At 46.4% G+C, this 18,716-nt stretch overlaps 1 protein-coding gene across 1 annotated transcript in view; it reads right to left on the bottom strand.

Annotated features, from left to right (window-relative positions):
- Positions 1 to 6,345: 6,345 nt before the first annotated feature.
- The window catches only part of ADAMTS12 (ADAM metallopeptidase with thrombospondin type 1 motif 12), a 118,509-nt gene continuing 106,138 nt past the window's right edge, over positions 6,346 to 18,716 (bottom strand). Inside the window, exons 19-23 of the mRNA XM_035100561.2 lie at positions 16,501 to 17,607; positions 15,485 to 15,637; positions 13,477 to 13,650; positions 11,024 to 11,177; positions 6,346 to 7,626 (exon numbers count right to left, since the gene is read on the bottom strand). Coding sequence (XP_034956452.2) covers positions 7,466 to 7,626; positions 11,024 to 11,177; positions 13,477 to 13,650; positions 15,485 to 15,637; positions 16,501 to 17,607 — 1,749 coding nt within the window. The 3' untranslated portion in view covers positions 6,346 to 7,465. The remainder of the gene's footprint in view (positions 7,627 to 11,023; positions 11,178 to 13,476; positions 13,651 to 15,484; positions 15,638 to 16,500; positions 17,608 to 18,716) is intronic.

Here is an 18,716-nt window from a genome sequence, read left to right as displayed (position 1 = left end):
CATGAATGAAAATCAAAAGGTGACAAATGAGATAAAATTTCTATTGAACCTGATAGTGCAAATGCACTTTGGACGGCGTTTTAAGTGCATTTTGTGAATGCTCCTCGTAGTGTCAGTTGGCCACTTTTAGGATTATAGGTTTTCTGACTTTAAACACTAATGTCCAATTGTATCTGAAGAAGTGTGCATGCACACGAAAACTCATACCAATGACAAACTTAGCTGGTCTCTAAGGTGCTACTGGAAGGAATTTTTTTTTATTTTGATTCGACTACGGCAGACCAACACGGCTACCTACCTGTAGCCCAACAAATGCTACTTAAAAGATGATAAGCCCCATTGAACACCAGTGGGATGTAATCCTGCTGCAAATTGGTCTCAGGGCTCTGGTATGTAATTATTGATGCAAAGTCACGAAAATGTATTACGCCCTTAAAACTTTCTCCTGTAGATGAACTTTATTCAACAAGAACAGTTTCCTGCAGCTCTTCTTTAGTAAAATTGCTGAAGCTGCTTCATACACACCCTTTTACCAGTGCTATATTGCAGTGTTTCTCAACCTTTTTTGGGCCACGGCACACTTGTTCCGTGAAAAAAATCATGAGGCACACCACCATTAAAAAAGTTTTAAAAATTAACTCTTTGCCGCCCTATATTATAATTATGACTGTAAGAAACACTTGCCAAATATTGCTTTCCGGCGGGTCAAGCTCATTGCGGCCACGGGCAGGGCGGGAGAAAGCGAGGCAAAGATGGGGGTGTGGGATAAAAAGAAGGAGGGGAGAGGGGAGTGCTTAGTGTTGGGAGAATGGCAGCTGGGCTGGAAGAGCGGCGGCGGCGCCTGCGCGTGCTCGCTCCTCGCGCGCTCTAGCTCTCCGCTGCCGGGTTGGCGCCTCCAAGTTCGCGAGCCGCTACCTGCGCACGCCTGCCTCACCTTGCTGCGACTTGGCCAACTTTTCTGCCCACCAGCTCTCGCCTGCGCTCCTCCTTCCCCCCGCCCCCTCTCCCCCCTCTTACTCTCTGCAGCGGATCCCTTTACCTTGGGAGAGGAGGGAGCCTGGGCGCTGTACGGCGGCGCTGCTCTCTCTCGGGGGGTTTTCAGCAGCCGTAAAGCGGCGTGAGAGAGAAGCGGGCGGCTTTCCCTCGGTCTCCCTCCCAAAATTTATTTGCAAAAAAAAGGGGGAGGCTCTGGCCGGCTTCCTGCAGCTAGAGCGAAAGGGGACCATGATGCTGCAAAATCGCCCTTCTCACGTCCCGGCACACCAGCCAGCGTCCCGCAGCACAGTAGTGTGCCGGGGAACAGCGGTTGAGAAACGCTGCTATATTGTAGTACAAGCTACAAAGCAGTTTACCCCTGAGTTACAGCCCTGCTGCACAATCTCAGCAGAACCAGTGGGCTTTTCCGAAACAAAATGTTTCAGTGAGGGAGCTTAAAAATGTGGTCTTTTGTCTCATTCACTTGCAACTGAACTGGTAGAAGGGATGTTGTAATAAATACAATCAGTAGTTGTGATTCCTGTTTACGTGGTATCCAAAGCATGTTTTTTCACATATGCTAACCTTTGTAAGGGTGGCGCTGTGGTTAAACCACTGAGCCTAGGGCTTGCTGATCAGAAGGTCGGCAGTTCGAATCCCTGTGACGGGGTGAGCTCCCATTGCTTGGTCCCAGCTCCTGCCAACCTAGCAGTTCGAAAGCACGTCAAAATGCAAGTAGATAAATAGGAACCGCTACAGCGGGAAGGTAAACGGCGTTTCCATGTGCTGCTCTGGTTTGCCAGAAGTGGCTTTGTCATGCTGGCCACATGATCTGGAAGCTGTACGCCGGCTCCCTCGGCCAATAATGTGAGATGAGCGCGCAACCCCAGAGTCGGTCACGACTGGACCTAATGGTCAGGGGTCCCTTTACCTTTAACCTTTGTAAGGTAGACCTGTTTTGTCCTCATTACAGAACCAGGACTAAGGCTTCTTAGAGAATATGAATATGCAGGCGCTTCACAAAACCATGTGCTAGTAGACTTGTGTAGTCTACTAAGGCAGATAACTCGAGCGACTGGAGCACGCCAGGAAAAATCCATTTTCTGCATTTGAGGGGTTGTGGATGGACAGCCAGATGACTTGGCATTCTTCCCTGAGAAATGTTGATAAGATTGAAGAGGAGAAGAAAAAGAAAACCAGTTGTTGTCAACACATTCCTTGGGATGGGTAGGTGTCTTTAGATGTAGACACAATTTCAGTACCTCGCCTAACACAGCATTAATCTGCAGTTTTCATTTAAGTGAGCCAGCTGACAACTGCCTTTGATATATGAGGCATCTGCATCTCATTTGAAAGTTTTGGTACCTTTGGGGCTGCCTTCAAGGTCATTCAGCTGTGTGCTGCATGGCAATGACTCCTAAATCAAACTGCAGCTCACCCACCTGGCTCCTGCTTATGAAATACAGGTGCCGGAAGGAAAGATAGTACCTTTTTGCTTCATACCATTTGCGTTCTGATAATAATACCCTGCCCATCTGGCTGGGTTTCCCCAGCCACTCTGGGCGGCTTCCAACAGAGTATTAAAAACAATACAGCATCAAACATTAAAAACTTCCCTAAACAGGTGCTGGACTAGATTCCACGAGAGTTGAGGAGAGAAAACATGCATCCAATGGTGTTGGGGCTGTGTGTTCCTGTGTGTTCTACCGGTAGGAGATCTTAAACCTGGCTTGCCCCTTCGCTTATTTTTCTGGCCAACAGATGGCGGCACAATTCCGTCAGGGGAAAAAATGGAGAGGGAAACAACTGATTGCAAGCAAAAGGCTTAACTGATTGCAAGCAAATAGAACCCTTATGTTACTGGTATAATGGGCTTCCCATAGCAGCTTCTGGCAGTTCCCAAGTGAAGTTACAAGTAACCAGGCAGGGGGCCTTCTCGGTAGTGGCGCCCACCCTGTGGATGTCAGATGTCAAGGAGATAAGTAACTACAACTTTTAGAAGACATCTGAAAGTAGATCTGTATCGGGACGTTTTTAATGTTTGATGTTTCGTTGTGTTTTTATATGTGTTGGAAGTTGCCCAGAGAGACTGGGGCAACCCAGCCAGCTGGGTGACAACAACAACAACAACAAAAATTACTGTGTGTCCTTGCTTGTGTCCAGCTCAAGCCCAAGCCCATGTGTGTTAAAACCAAGGGGTGGTCTCAGTATATCTCAATCTCGATTCCATTACAAAAAACAACCACAGTATACAGAACACTTGTAATAAAAGAAGCAAATTTGGCCATGAGAGGATGTCCCTCTCCAGCAGCCAGGGTGTGTGTGTGAGCCCAGCAGATCTGCCTTTCCTAGAAACAGACTCCAGGCGCTTCAGGTACACTAAAAAATGAGCAGCTTTATTTAAGTACAGTTGACAGGGTGCTCTGCTCATTCCTCTGCCTCCAGACCCACATCAGCTTCCCCCCTCACATTCACCTCTGCAGGAAATTCTCGCTTCAGTTCCTTTGTCAATTGCAATTACTAGGTGAGCTCACCTTGTGTATATAGTTAGTTCCTCCTGACCCGAGAACTATCTGCACAGGGAAAGATCACCTAGCCTTTCCTTTGTGCTATAATTTACAGATGAACTCGTTTCCACCCACATGGATATTTTGTTCTCAATTATCAAGGCTGAGCCAAGACACACCACTGTCTGAAGCAAAGGGCAAGATGCCACCCTGCTGCATGAGATTATTAATCTCAGGGTTATGGATTCGAGCCCCCTGTTGGGTAAAAGATTCCCGCATTGCAGGGGGCTGTACTAGATGACCCTCACGTTCCCTCCCGACTCTACAATTCTGATTCAGTAGAGTGATTGCAGTAATTTAGAAACATTTCCTTACGAGAAGTGGAGGTGGGTGGGTGTTTAGAGATGATTCCTGGAGCATAGAATTGGGGGGGGGGGGGGTTGAGCCTGACTAGGTGAAGGTGTTGTTGTTGTTACTGCTTTTAAATAAAAATACAGGCCACATTCACACCCTACATTTAAAGCTCCACGATGCCACTTTAAAGAGCCATGGCTTCCCCCAAAGAACTCTGGGTGCTGTAGTTTGTTAAGGGTCCTGAGAGTTGCTAGGAGACCCCCCCTTCCCCTCCCAGAGCTACAATATCCAGAATTCCATGTGAAGAGGGATTCATGTGAAGAGTTAAACAACTTTGGGAATCAGATGAAACAGGCCGGCAAGGGAAGGGTTAAGTCCCCCCTCCCCTTCCAAAACACCTTTCCTCCAGCAGGAAAAGGTGCCATAGGGCATCAGGTCTGCAAGTGCAATGTAACATGTCATTTGCCCATAAGGAAAGATGATGATCCCACCCCAGTGGGATGCTTGCTTGAGCAAAACATCCTCTTTGAATAGACAGATTTGTCCTAGCCTTGCACTTTGCAAGGGGAGAGAATGAGCAATCCTCAACTGGAAAGCAAGGGCGGATAATAATAATAACAGTTAACATTGCCAGCTGCACCTAAACAATATACCATTTCGAGAAACACCAGTTGTTCCTTTTTTGTTCAGCCTGGTGAAGAAGTTCACTCCAGGCAAACGCAGCAGGCCGGAGAGTCCGAGTGATGCTGTCGATTCTGTGAGCAATAAAAATAGCAGAAGCGCTTTGAAACTCCTTGAAGCGTTCAATGCACATGAAGTCTTAGAATGGCACACAGCCTGGTAGATGGTGCTGGTCGGCGCTCATGGTGCATGTGAACACCAATGACATGGGGAAATGTGGCTGTGGGGTCCTGGAGGACAATTTTAGGTTGCTCGGTAGGATGCTGAAAGCCAGGACTTCCAAGGTAGCATTGTTGGAAATGCTTCCAGTTCTACACTAGACAGGAAAAGCTTTGTACATGCTAAAAGAGGATGGTGCCAGGAGGAGAAGTTTGAATTTGTTAGGCACTCACTGAGGAACACTTTGGACAACTGTACAGCTGTCTCTTTTAAAAATCATCTTTGTTTTTTTTTTGTGTGACTGTATTTTGTTGTGACTCCTTTAAAAAACAAACATTAGCTTACCTTACAGGGTTCTTGGCAGCTAGGCAGGGCAGTCTCGAGCAGGTCGCGCACCCTCCGCTGAGGGGCGGGGATTGCTCCGGCGCCCCCGCCCTCGCAGGGCGCAGCATGGCTTCCGCCTACTGGCCCGGCGCCCTGGCGCCCCCCACCGGGACTCTACCTAGAGCCGGCCCTGCAGCTAGGTAACACATGCTTTGAACCCTTGTGTTAGTCCAACCCGTCGCAACTCAGGGATCTCAGGTTGTGGGGGGCCTGTTGCCAAGGGGAAGAGAAACAGCAGCTAGTGATGGGGAAAGGGAGAGGCAGGTACCTGTCGATTCCCTGTCCATGCCTTCACCCCAGCAGGTCCGCCCCCTCTCATCCTACCAGTCCCACCAGCTCCTTCCAAGGAGGAGGAAGCGTGAGAGATTCTCTGTGTACTCAGAGGAAAAGAGAGTTGAGCACCCCACGGCGGGGGGGGGGGAGGGCAATTATCAGAGGTGCATCCCCTTGATCCACACAGGCAGCAGAAGGGACAGCAATCGGTAAGGTTAGAGAGCTTCAGAGAGAACGCCCCTCCCTTAGCCCCCTTGGTATTTAAGGCTGAGAGAGACAGAGAGGCACATGGTCAAGGTCAGTTTGACTTTCCTAAAATTAGAGTTTGGATTTGGATTTGATATCCCACTTTATCACTACCCGAAGGAGTCTCAAAGAGGCTAACGTTCTCCTTTCCCCTCTTCTCCCACAACAGACACCCTGTGAGGTAGGTGGGGCTGAGAGACTTCAGAGAAGTGTGACTAGCCCAAGGTCACCCAGCAGCTGCATGTGGAGGAGCAGGGAAGTGAACCCGGTTCCCCAGGTTAGGAGTCTACCGCTCTTAACCACTACACCACACATAGCTTGGCATTCAAGGTAGTGGAAGAACTTGCATTGTGCAGCAAAGAACCAAAGCTTAGCTATGTGTATTGTCCAAAGTGCCTCAAGGTGCTAACATACCAAAGTTTTCTCTCATTAAAAATGAATGGGAAAAGCCTCGCTATCTGCCACTCGATTCCTGGAGGACAGGACACTACATAAATGTGAAATATTATTATACAGATTTGTGTACCACCTTACTAGATAGCTTTAGGGAATGGGGTCTTCTCAACTCAAGAATGCACAAGGGCTCAACTCCACCGGCTGGCATCCATGCCACTTTCTGCACACAACAGCCTTCAGGCGACAGTGTCATTCTAAGAGGCCATCTATCTGCATCTTGTTTGAGCACATCAAACCTCGGTCTCACGCACACAGATGCCCTTTCATGCAGAAACCCAATTACAGCTCTTTCCAGCATCAAAGAAGCAGATATACTTTTTTATTCTCATGAGGGGTTATAAAACATTCTGTATTTTACAAACTGAAGCTGCTTTAGAAAAATACATCACGTAACTCTCGAAAAAGCAATATGGCAGGCATTGCACGGCAACGCCTGGCCCAAAGGATAATTTCCAGAGCAGGTGTAGATTTAGAAATACATCTGTCAGCCCATTCTACAGAAGTTTTTAGGCACCATGCAAGTTTTAGCACCGTGGTGGTATAACAGCACCATATTTAAAGACCAAAACAAAAATTGCTCAAGTCCCTTAGAGGTATATGTGTCAATTAAGCTGCTGTACAGGTTATAAGAACATGACAAACCTCGCCCTGGACAGGATTTCCAATGATCTCCAGGTAAGGTAGGTTTGTTTTGATGCCTTTATTTTTCAAACTTCCCTTTGAGGCTTAATCTCCCCACATGGAACTCCAAAATTAACAAGGGGGCAATTTATGGAAAATAACTAGGTTCATAGGTGTACTGTGATGATGACAACTCTTTAGTATCTTGGGGCACTTCCGGCATGGCACCAAAAGCATTTTTTGGTTTGTTTGTTTTTTAAAGAGAGGTGGAAAAGCAGAGGGAAGGAGGCCGGAAAGAGGGAAGGTGAGAAGCACTCAGGCAGTACAATAAGTGAATCTGATGTTGCAAATCAGGACAACGGCTACAGGCGATCTTTGGATTTGGAGACGGTTCGAATCCACTGCATTATAGTTCTGTGGTTCCATGGCGGGAGTGGCAGTGTAGCTCTCTAGCAGTAGTGGGGAAGCTGTGGCCCATCAGGCAGTTGTGGCTTATCTGTTGAGGCAGAGCTGCAGGGCTAGCATCCTGGTGACCTGCACAGCCCTGCCCTCTTTGCTGCCATGTCCCTCTCCCACTTGGTAAGCCACAGCGCCACCACTGCTGGGAGGCTAGCATTGCAGCTCCACCCCACTAGGCTTTGGCTTTTCGGCTTTAGACTACAACTCCCATCAGTCCTGAGCTTTGCCCATGCTGGCTGGGGCTGGTGCCCAGCGGCCTCTGGGATGCTATAGCTTCCCTACCCCCTGCTGGATCACGTTCTTCCATTTCACATTCTGATTTAGCAGTCCTAGTTCTCAGTCATGCAGTTTCAGGCATGGGTCGCTTTTTGAGGTCCTGTTGTGTTAGCATCCCCGGGTATCTTGCAAGTGGCGCAGCACTGATTCCTCACCGATGGCATGGAACATTTCCCAAGATCCCTCACTCTCTCGCAGAAATTCGCTGACAGCCTGTCCTTGCCGCAAGGCAAACCTGTAGTGAAGAAACACACCGACACACATTCATAAAAGGAAACAGCAGTAGCTTTTGGTGCCTACAGAGTTAGCACAACACTATAGGACACCAGAGAGAGGCAGAAGGAAAGAAATAGACAGCATAACCATATGTTTGCTTACTTGGAAGTAAGTCTCATAAAGTTCACTGGTGCTTCTCATCCTAGGAAGTGTGTTTAGGGTCACCGAAACCACTGGTGGTGAACTTGTGGCACTCTATTATTTTTATTTTTTATTGAATTTATATACTGCCCTATACAGGGTGGTTCACAGAATAAAATCAAGATATAAAACCACAAAATACCTAATAAAAAGAAAAACAGCAATCCAATACCCCCCCAAAAAAACACATTTTAAAAGGGCATAGGATGTAAATCAGATCAACCAAAGGCCTGGTTAAAGAGGAATGTTTTGTCTGGCACATAAAGGTGTATAATGAAGGCGCCAGGAGAACTTCTATGGGGAGATCATTCCACAGATGGGGAGCCACTGCGGAGAAGGCCCGTTCTCGTGTTGCCACCCTCCAAACCTCTCTAGACGTTATCGGAGTCCCATCAGCTCTAGCTAGCATGCCAACAGTTAGAGATGATGGGATCTGTCGTCCAACATTATTTGGAGAGCTGCAGGCTCCACATCCCTGCCCTGACCAATGTTTTAGTCACCGACTATAGTGATTGGGTGGGTCAGGGCTGTAGCTCAGTGGTAGAGCATCTGTTTTGCACACAGAACGTCCCAAGTTCAATCCCCAGCATCTCCAGGTAAGGCTGGCAAAGGCTATTGTCACCCTGGAGAGTGGCTGTTATTCAGTATTCAGAGGATACGGAGATAGATGGACCAACAGTCTGACAAAGGCCTTAGTCACATTTACCTTTTGCCCCTCTCTTTCCAGGCATAGGTCTGCACTTTAAAGCTCTGTGTCCAAGCGCTGTGTGTGTGTGTGTGTGTGTGTTTGCCCCCGAGCTTTCCCTACGGCAACCTGCTCTTTACAGCTCAATCGGAAAGAATGTCAATTCAGGTTTTCAGTGGATTGCTGTTTGCTCCAATTCAGCTTTAAAGAGTGGATTTTTGTGGGGAGAGCTCTGGAGGGGATGGGAGGATGCTCAGACACTGAGCTTCAAAATGGACTGTGTCCTGAGTGTAAGACAGCTTCATATGTTCACATAGTCAAGTTCATAGAGTCCACACAAGAAATAAACATGAAATAGTGTAATGGTGGAAGAATTCAACATCCTGCATATCTTTTATTTTTTATTATAGATGAGATGATTTCTCACATATCATTTCCTTCTTGGTTCTATGGTTCACTCTGCCAGTCTCCCTGAATTCTGGTTTAATTACAGGCTTCCTCGAACTCAGCCCTCCAGATGTTTTTGGCCTACAACTCCCATGATCCCTAGCTAGCAGGATCAGTGGTCAGGGATGATGGGAATTGTAGTCTCAAATCATCTGGAGGGTTGTTTGAGGAAGCCTGAACTAGGATAATTTGTGTAATCATCTACCAGAACTGGAACTGCAGAGTTTGCTACAGCTATTCAGCTTTTGCAGTGTGTTTGCATCCTCCCTCTGTGCTACTTAGGCACCTGTGTGCTTTGCTAGAACAATGCAAAAAGGTAATCTTGATGCAACTGTATGAATGACAGCATCAATATTCTTTTTGTGTGGTGTTTTACCAATGTGCACATGTGTTCTACAGAAAACAACAATGAAGCACCCTACCCCCACAGAATTGTGACACAATTATATGCACAGTACCATAAAACCAAGCGTGCTTCTTTTTGTAGTTTACATTGTAAGGCATTGCATAAGGAAAAAGAAGCAAGAGCCTTACTCATCAGATGTAGAAAAATGAGGGAGATCAACATATGGTCTTACATATATCCCACATATCTAAAAATACAATAAGTATGGGGCATATACCAGCATTATCTGAGCATTCATGCATACCATATGTCTATACAAAAATGAGCAATATTTTCCAGAAAGTCATTGCAGAGTTTTTCTTGACTTCTCTTCTGCATGTTTGCCCTGATCCAGCTCTAGGAAGCTGTCTCTCATTGAGCCTACCTCTACCTCTAGCCCAGGCATCCCCAAACTTCGGCCCTCCAGATGTTTGGGACTTCAATTCCCATCTGCCCCAACCACTGGTCCTGTTAGCTAGGGATCATGGGAGTTGTAGGCCAAAACATGGGGATGCCTGCTCTAGCCTTATCTAAACCAGGGTTTCCCAAACTTGGCTCTCCAGTTGTTTTTGGACTACAATTCCCACCATCCCTGGCCACTGGTCCTGCTAGCTAGGGATGATGGGAGTTGTAGTCCAACAACAGCCAGGGACCCCAGTTTGGGAAATCCTGGTCTAAACTAAAAAAATTCCTTCCAGTAGCACCTTAGAGGCCAACTAAGTTTGTCATTGGTATGAGCTTTGTGCATGCACAAACCTAGTTGGTCTCTAAGGTGCCACTGGAAGGATTTTTTTTATTTTTTATTTGACTACGTCAGACCAACACGGCTACCTACCTGTAACCTGGTCTAAACTGCCAGGCAGTGACTCCAAGGTTTCAGCTAGGAGTCTTTCTCAGCCCCACCGGAAGAAAACAGGGATTGAACCAAGGACCTTCTCATAAAGAACATGTGCTCTGCCACTCAACTAAGGCATGCTTGTCCTAGAAGACTTGCATTCCTGTCTGACTAGTTGTATCAGATGGTGGATAGAAGATTCAGAGTCATGTTATACATGCATCCACTGAAAGCACTGGGCTGCAGACAGATAGCATTTCCACCCAGTCAAATGTGCCAATGAATACCTGATTCATGCCTGCAGTTCTTTAGCCAGCAAGCCATGCATCTGAAGAATCAGATTTGGTTCATGCTTTGGTCCATGAACTGTGATGATCATGCTTGCTAGCCTAATCATGTCTGCATTGCTCCAGCCCCTTAATAGCCGGATTCAGGAGCATCTTTGAAGTTACAGCAAAAAGTGATTTCTGTGTCCACCACCCCCCGTTTTCAGTAAGAACACCATAATTCCGCAGCTCTAATTATTATTCCCCATTAGTCTGTAGCATAACCCTAAGACCTGTGTCAGTGCCACAATAGAGCAATGGCAGGCATTTAAATTTCAAATCAGTTTCGGTCCAGAGACAAGGGGACAGCCCTTCTGCGCCCTCCTGAACCTCTCTTGGGAACTGAAACTGATATACGGTCGACGTGCGCCTAGCTATTGTTCAGCGGTGATGACCCAGGTCTTACGATGCAGTCCTCAAGATATTTGTCAGCTAAACAGGGACTGCGCAAATGAAACAGCAGCTGCTTGTGTGCTCCACACTGATTTCTGAAGGAAGGCAGATCCTTTCTATTTGTTGCTGTTGAGAGACACCCACCTCTGCTACCAAGGCATTCTCGCAGGTTGCATTTCCGAGAACCTGCAGGCTTGGACTTCTGCTCACAGAGGCTCTGGGTATGAACGGTGCTGTCTTCCACGTTGACACACTTCACCCCTCTTTGCTGAATGCCTCCTCCGCATGAAACAGAACACTGGAAGACATTTTGCATTACTGTTGTGGTTGTTATTTTACCATGAGGTCCCAGGGGAGGTTGCAACAATGAATGCACCATTATTATTTTATTTGTGCAATTTATATTTATCAAAAGATCCCCAGGCAGTGTACATCATTAAGATTTCCAAAAGATAAACTCCCTGCTTAGGAAATGCCTTTGGGGCTCAACAACACCGAGAATATCCTTGCTGAGAATGCAGTTACAAATTAAAGAAGGCGGTTTTGGAATTCCAAACTTGGAACTATATCATTATGCTTATTTGTTGTTGTTTAGTTATTTAGTTGTGTCCGACTCTTCGTGACCCCATGGACCAGAGCACGCCAGGCACTCCTGTCTTCCACTGCCTCCCGTAGTTTGGTCAGACTCATGTTGGTGGCTTCAAGAACACTGTCCAACCATCTCATCCTCTGTCGTCCCCTTCTCCTTGTGCCAAGGGCGTACCCACCACGGGGCAAGTTAGGGCAGCTGCCCTACTCTAGAAGCAGGGCTGGTGGGCAGAGGCGGAGCACAGCCCGGCGGAGCGCGAGTTCGCCATTCCCGCCGCGCCGCGCCGCACCCTCCCTCCAGCTCCCCGCCGCGCCCTCAGGCAAGGCCAAGCGCGGCGGGGAACCAGGGAGCGCGGCGCAGTGGGCGGGAACGCCGAACTCGCGCTCCGCTGGGCTGGGCTCCGCCTCCGCCCACCAGCCCTGCTTCTAGGGAGGGGCACAGCCCGGCGGAGCGCGAGTTCGCTGTTCCCGCCCGCCGCGCTGCGCCCTCCCTCCAGCTCCCCGTCGCGACCTCTGGCAAGGCCAAGCGCGGCGGGGAACCAGAGAGCGCAGCGCGGCGGGCGGGAACGCTGAACTCGCGTTCCGCTGGGCTGGGCTCCGCCTCCGCCCACCAGCCCTGCTTCTAGGGAGGGGCACAGCCCCGCGGAGCGCGAGTTCGCCGTTCCCGCCCACTTTGTGGCCCCTCCCCTTCCGTGCCTTGGCCCCTCCCCTTGCCCCCCCCCTAGTTTTGATCCTGGGTACGCCCATGCCTTGTGCCCTCCATCTTTCCCAACATCAGGGTCTTTTCCAGGGAGTCTTCCTTTCTCATGAGGTGGCCAAAGTATTGGAGCCTCAGCTTCAGGATCTGCCTTCCAGTGAGCACTCAGGGCTTATTTCCTTCAGAATGGATAGGTTTGATCTTCTTGCAGTCCATGGGAGTCTCCTCCAGCACCATAATTCAAAAGCATCAATTCTTCGGCGATCAGCCTTCTTTATGCTTATTTACTGTCATATATTAAATACTGGAAACTCACTGTTGGTAATAATTTTCTGATGTGTGCACCTTAGAATATGCATATATAGCACCTTGGATGGGCTGGACAATACTAGGATCAAAATACTTGAAATCTTAGGTGTCTCTATAACATAGCTGTCAACTTTTCCCTTTTCTCACGAGGAATCCTATTCTTAAAAAAGGGGGAAAGTTGACAGCTATGCTCTATAAACAATTAAGTCAGTTAGAAAGATATGTAACATATTGTCTAATAAAAATAAATTTGACCCATACTCGCATGCCAAACTCACCTTCTAGGGAAATCCTATATTAAAAATTACTGAAAGGATGGTAATATGGAAAAACTGGATGGAAGCAAGTGTTGGACTCTGGACCAACTGAAAGATGAGGAAGATGAGTTTTACAGATATACTGTTTTAAGACAAAAATATCATCTATCAGATGGGGCCAGTGGCAGTTATACAACCTTAAAATATCAATGACTTCCCTTCTTCTCTTTAGTCATGTCCGACTCTTCGTGACCCCATGGACCAGACCACGCCAGGCACTCCTGTCTTCCACTGCCTCCCGCAGTTTGGTCAAACTCATGTTAGTAGGGTCGAGAACACTGTCCAACCATCTCATCCTTTGTCACCCCCTTCTCCTTGTGCCCTAATTCTGTCCCAACATCAGGGTCTTTTCCAGGGAGTCTTCCCTTCTCATGAGGTGGCCAAAGTATTGGAGCCTCAGCTTCAGGATCTGTCCTTCCAGTGAGCATGGAATGGATAGGTTTGATCTTCTTTCAGTCCATGGGACTCTCTTTCAGTCCATGGGACTCTCAAGAGTCTCCTCCAGCACCATAATTCAAAAGCATCAATTCTTCAACGATCAGCCTTCTTTATGGTCCAGCTCTCACTTCCATACATCACTACTGGGAAAACCATAGCTTTAACTATATGGATCTTTGTCGGCAAGGTGGTGGCCCTAATTAGCAGTTAACAACTCAACCTAATAGCTTGCCGTAGAGGCAACGTACCTCTTTCCAGGGCTCCATCCGCCACTTGTAGCAGGGCTCTGCGTTACAGCTCACGTTTAGCTGTGGCTTGTGTCCTGCAAACTGGCAGTGAAACGGCCTCAGGGTTCGGTTGCTACGAACATCGAGGCAAAGGACACTGCGGGTCTTGAAACCACCTCCGCAGCTGGAGGAGCACTGCAGGAAAAAGGACAAGAAGGAGATGGTCTTCTTATTTTGCGTCAACATGCAATTCGTTCGTATGTAGCTAATCTGTCCATATTATCAATCCATGTGCTCAATGGAATCTTTTTGCGGCTCTTCCAATTCATCAAAACAAGTTTTTTTGCTTCTAATATAGCATGGTACATCCATTTTTTTTGACCCCTTGAAATCTCCCACGTTTCCGGAATATAATTTAGAATTAAATTCAGTTCCCCTAAATTACAATTTCTTTTTATTACTCTTGCTATAAATATCCTCACCTCGCACCAAAATGATCTTATCATCGGGCAGTTAATCAACATACGTACTAAGTTCGCATTTTTATTCCCACATCTCCAGCGGTTGCCTGCACTTGTTATTTACTTCTGGTATAGTTTTGCTGGAGTCCAGTGGACTCTGAATATTATTTTCTGTTGAATAAGTCTTAGTTTTAGATCCATAGAGGCTATTTCTGTTGATTTTATACTTGACTCCTATAAGGGTGACTCCCTACAGGGAGCCAGCCCCCATCATCCTGACGTCCACCTTGCCGAGTACAGGGAGCAGCAGTGGGTCTGAAACAGCCAGGGGGGAAGGGAGAGACTTGGAGGGAGAGAGCAGCCAGAGTGCGGAAAGATGGGAACGCTCAGGGGAGGAGAGATGTAGGCAAGGGCTTCAGGATGTTGGAGAGCCATTACACTGCTTTGACCAGGAGGAGGCTGAGAAGGCATCGCTCCTTCCGGCGCAAGAGTTAAGGAGAGCACCGAGATGCAGGTCAAGGGGGAGGCATTTTGGGGTGCCCCGACTACTTTGCTGGTGTAGGAACAGACGTACGCCATTGCCAGATTCTGGTTTGGACTGAGAGGTCATGTTTTAAGCTATCCCTGCACTGTAAATACTTTGCACAATACAAGTCTTTAAAGACATAAAAACGGCAAAAGTAGTTTCTTTCCCCAATAGGTTTTATTTTAAACAATTGCAGATGCAATAGACTACGACTGCAGTAGTCATTGTATCACCACCCTGTTCATTGTTTTATTATTTCATATGAAAGGCAACTTCCTCTAAAAAAAATGTTTTGGGCAATATCTCCCTCCCTGTTGGATTTTTATCCAGCCCCCACCTGTGTGAGACTGAAAAAGGAAAAAATAATACTGGGCCCAAAACTTAGATCAGGGACCAAGGAAGGGAAACTTTTCAGTTCTTTCAACAACACGATCCTGCCTCAGCAAGTAGACTACCTAAGTTTCCACACTTAATACTCCAGGCTTGTCATAATCAGATAGTGCCTTTGACCAGCTTCCTGGAATAATAATAATAAGCAATATTTTATGATGAGAAAAACAGCTGCATTTTGAATAATCAAGAAAATGGTATTTTTTTATATAATTTTTTTTGGCTCGTAAGAAATGTGAGTCCAATTGGTATGATGGCAGTTGCTGTTACAGAAAAGCATCTGTATCAAAATTACCTGTGGAATTGGATTCATGATCCTGACATACAATCTTTTTTGATTAAGCCTCCCTTTCCACTTTCTTCCTTAATGATATAAGCATCAATCACATTGGCCCTGAAATGCTGGGATTTGTCTGGGCTAAAGCAAGGCTGCAATATGGATTTGCACAAATTACTTGCTGGTTTTTGGTAATGCTTTTAGGAAAGAGCACCACACAACCAGGCACTTTTCAGCAATTTTGGTTCTCTGAATCAGAGTTGGAGAGTTTGCCACCTTGAAGCCCCTTCCAGTTCTAAAAGCCAGAGAGCTAACATCATGATAATTTCTAAAGACCCTGGAAATTGGAAAGACTCTTTTCCAAAGCGCCATTACTTTGCTCCAGTCCTCTGCTTTCCACTGGGCACATGGGCGGAGGTAACACCTCCTTGCCGGATCAGGCTTTCTCATGTGCCGGCAATCGGATTCATTCTTGGTGCTGCATTCCACCACTCTCCAAAAAGCCCCCATGCCACATGTGGTGGAGCACTGCAGAAACAAAACAGAAATAAAGGGCTTTTGAGACTTGATTTTTTTAATCGCATTGCTGAGGTGCATATCTAGCACTTCATCTGCAGCCCAGGAAAGCAGAGAGTAAATGGGAAAGGAAGCTCATTTCATTGCACACACACGCACCCACCTGCTTCTGGCACATACCACAAAATAAGATACATAACTAAAAGCTGGCAGCCAAAGAATTGGCTGGCTGGTGTAAAACAGTCAATATGAGAAAAATTACAGGCGAGCGATCATAGCTGCCATCAAGCGTGACCAATAGCTAGGGATCATGGGAGTTGTAGTTCAGCAACATCAGAAGGGCAAAGGGTTCCCGACACCTGAAGAAGAGCAACTCATTTAGCCTCGGGATTTAATTGCTACTGTATGAAACCACAGCCTCCTCTCATTTCTACCAGTTCAACTCAGTTCAACCACATCTTGAATGAATGTTAAAATGGGCCTGCAGAGGCCCAAATGATAATGATGATGATAATAATAATAATAATAATAATTTATTATTTATACCCTGCCCATTTGGCTGGGTTTCCCCAGCCACTCTGGGTGGCTTCCAACAAAATATTAAAAATACCATAAAACATCCAACATTAAAAACTTCCCTAAACAGGGCTGCCTTCAGATATATTCTAAAAGTCAGATAGTTGTTTATTTCCTTGACATCTGATGGGAGGGCGTTCCACAGGGTGGGCGGCACTACTGAGAAGGCCCTCTGCCTTTAAAGGCTGGTTTATAGACACTGTGCATAGATAATTGCTTTCATTAGGATTGCAGCTGAAATAATGATAAAGGCGGCAGCGAAGTGACTATAGTCAACAGAATGAAATCTCAAGACTCACCTCACTCCAGTTACCCACCAACCAGGAGGCATCATTGGGTGAGTTCCTGGACTCCATTGGATGTTCTGGCTCAGAGTCATTCAACAAAATTCTCCTGGAAGCTTCATCCCAGGTCTTTGGCATGTCAGCATCCTGCAGAAATGGACCTTCAGTGGGATAAGTAGATGCCTCATCCACAGAGGATGTTGGTTTCGCTCTATTTGCAGACTTGTCTCTTGAAGTATCGTTTAGCACTGCTGGTTGGACTGTGACAGGATCGGCTGTTGTATTTGCAGGTGTATTTATTTGAACATCAACGCCTCTGAGACCTATTGTTGTCATGGAAATTCCAACCTCTGCTACTGGAGTAACAGAAATGTGTCTAAAACTGTCTGGATGATAATCTGTCGGCAAGTTGCTTGATCTGTTACCATCAGTGATGGTAGTAGGAGAACTTCTCGTTGGCCATTTGCTCTGGGCTTTATTTTTGGTTTCTCCATCTGCACCGTTAGACACAGTACTGGATTCTTCCGTTAAATCCCTGGGGGTTACAGCTGAAGACTTGGGATTAGTGGTAAAGGAGTCCCTGTTTATAAAGCCAGCATCTGAAGAATTGTATGGTTTTATGGGGGATATGTTCCCCACATTTGTAGAATTCAAAACACCTGAATTATTTGTAACAGGCCTGAAAGTACTATTGTTCAGTAAGCTGCTGTCACTAAATACGTAGGAATAATTTTTAGGAATGTTTGACCCACTGGAATTACTTAGTAATGTTTTTACATCCAGGTTTTCTTTTTGGGAAGAGTTTGCAACGCTTAAGGATGTAGGCATCAAAGTAATATTTCTGGGCTCAAGTGCTCTTGTTGTTGTAAGGATTCTTGGGGTTGGTTTGGTAGTTGGCTGGTTGACCCCGGGGCCTTTTCTGGGATCTGTTCCAGTTCTCCTGATTATCTTTCCACTGTGCAGTTTGAAATTAGGTATCAGCAATCTTCTGGAGTATGGACACTGCTGGAGGCCACACAGAGCTTTAGAATGGGGCCTCTTTGAAATATCACATGGTTCTCCATTGTTCTTGGTACAGGTGACATTACGAGTCCGTATACCTCCACCACAGGTCACTGTACACTGCAAAATAAATAACATCTCTTCAGATATCTCGCCCAATTCTCACCTTGTACACTTGCATACCTGCATGCTTGCACAGACCCAGCCAGTCCTGACACCCGTGAGCAGAGTTCAGTGGCTGTATTTGGTCTTGTGTCTGCAACCCTTTGAGGAAGTGCCACAGTTTTGGACTGGAGAAAGACTATGCTTGACCTTTAGAGAGAGTAACAATTGAAAAGCCCTTTTGGACTTTTTGTGTGGAAAGAAGAATGAAGGAACATAAGATTCCTGGGATTGAAGAATAATCTTTATTTATTGTTATGTATTAAGTTAACTGCAGTACTCCCTCTGGCCACCGTGGCTGCAGTTCTTACCCTGCTCATTGTGGCTGCAGTTCTCACTCAGGTCCACAACATGCAAATGAAGGATTGAGAGTGCTGTTCACGGATTGGGTAGCTAGGGGAAGTTTGTTACTGTTGCAAGTTACTGAGTACTATATAAGCCAGTTGGCTAAGCTACTGTTCAGTCTGGACTCAGAGCTAGAATAAAGAGCTGGTTGTTTTGAGAGCTGTGTCTTCATCCTTCTTACCCACTATTCTACATTTACATAATTGGTAGATGGAGAACTGGAAGCCCTCCTTAATTCTATCTTTATTCTTATTTTATATTATTTATAGCCCCCCCCCTCCTCTGTTAACTCTACCTATACTCACATTTTGTTCTGTTTTTTTGATATCCTCTACTTAGTTAATGAGGTTCCACACAGGAAGGTGATGGACAGATGATTAAGGACCCTTCATGAGAAGCAGGGAAAGGAAGATCTCCCAGGCTGGGAGGCTGGGAGAAGAACGGGAAGCTCCCACGTGAGAGCTGGGAAGGTTCACCACCTTTTGTGGGGGGCAAGCGTTAAGATGCACCTCTGATAGAGGACTTTGTTATTTTTTATTCTTCCGCTTTTTCTGTGTTGTCTTTCTTTCTTGTGTGTTTGTTATAATATGTTTTCTCCCCCCCCCTTTATTTAGATTAATTTGGCTTTTATTGTATTGCATGTTGAAAAGTTTCAATAAAAGAAATTTAAAAAGAGAGGGAAAAGTGCCACAGTCTCAGATAGCTCCACATGTGGACCGCAC

The sequence above is a fragment of the Zootoca vivipara genome, chromosome 11 (genome assembly GCF_963506605.1).
Source record: "Zootoca vivipara chromosome 11, rZooViv1.1, whole genome shotgun sequence".
Taxonomy (NCBI): domain Eukaryota; kingdom Metazoa; phylum Chordata; class Lepidosauria; order Squamata; family Lacertidae; genus Zootoca; species Zootoca vivipara.
The sequence above is the reverse complement of the archived record's forward strand: the minus strand, read 5'-3'. Positions and strand labels throughout refer to the sequence as shown.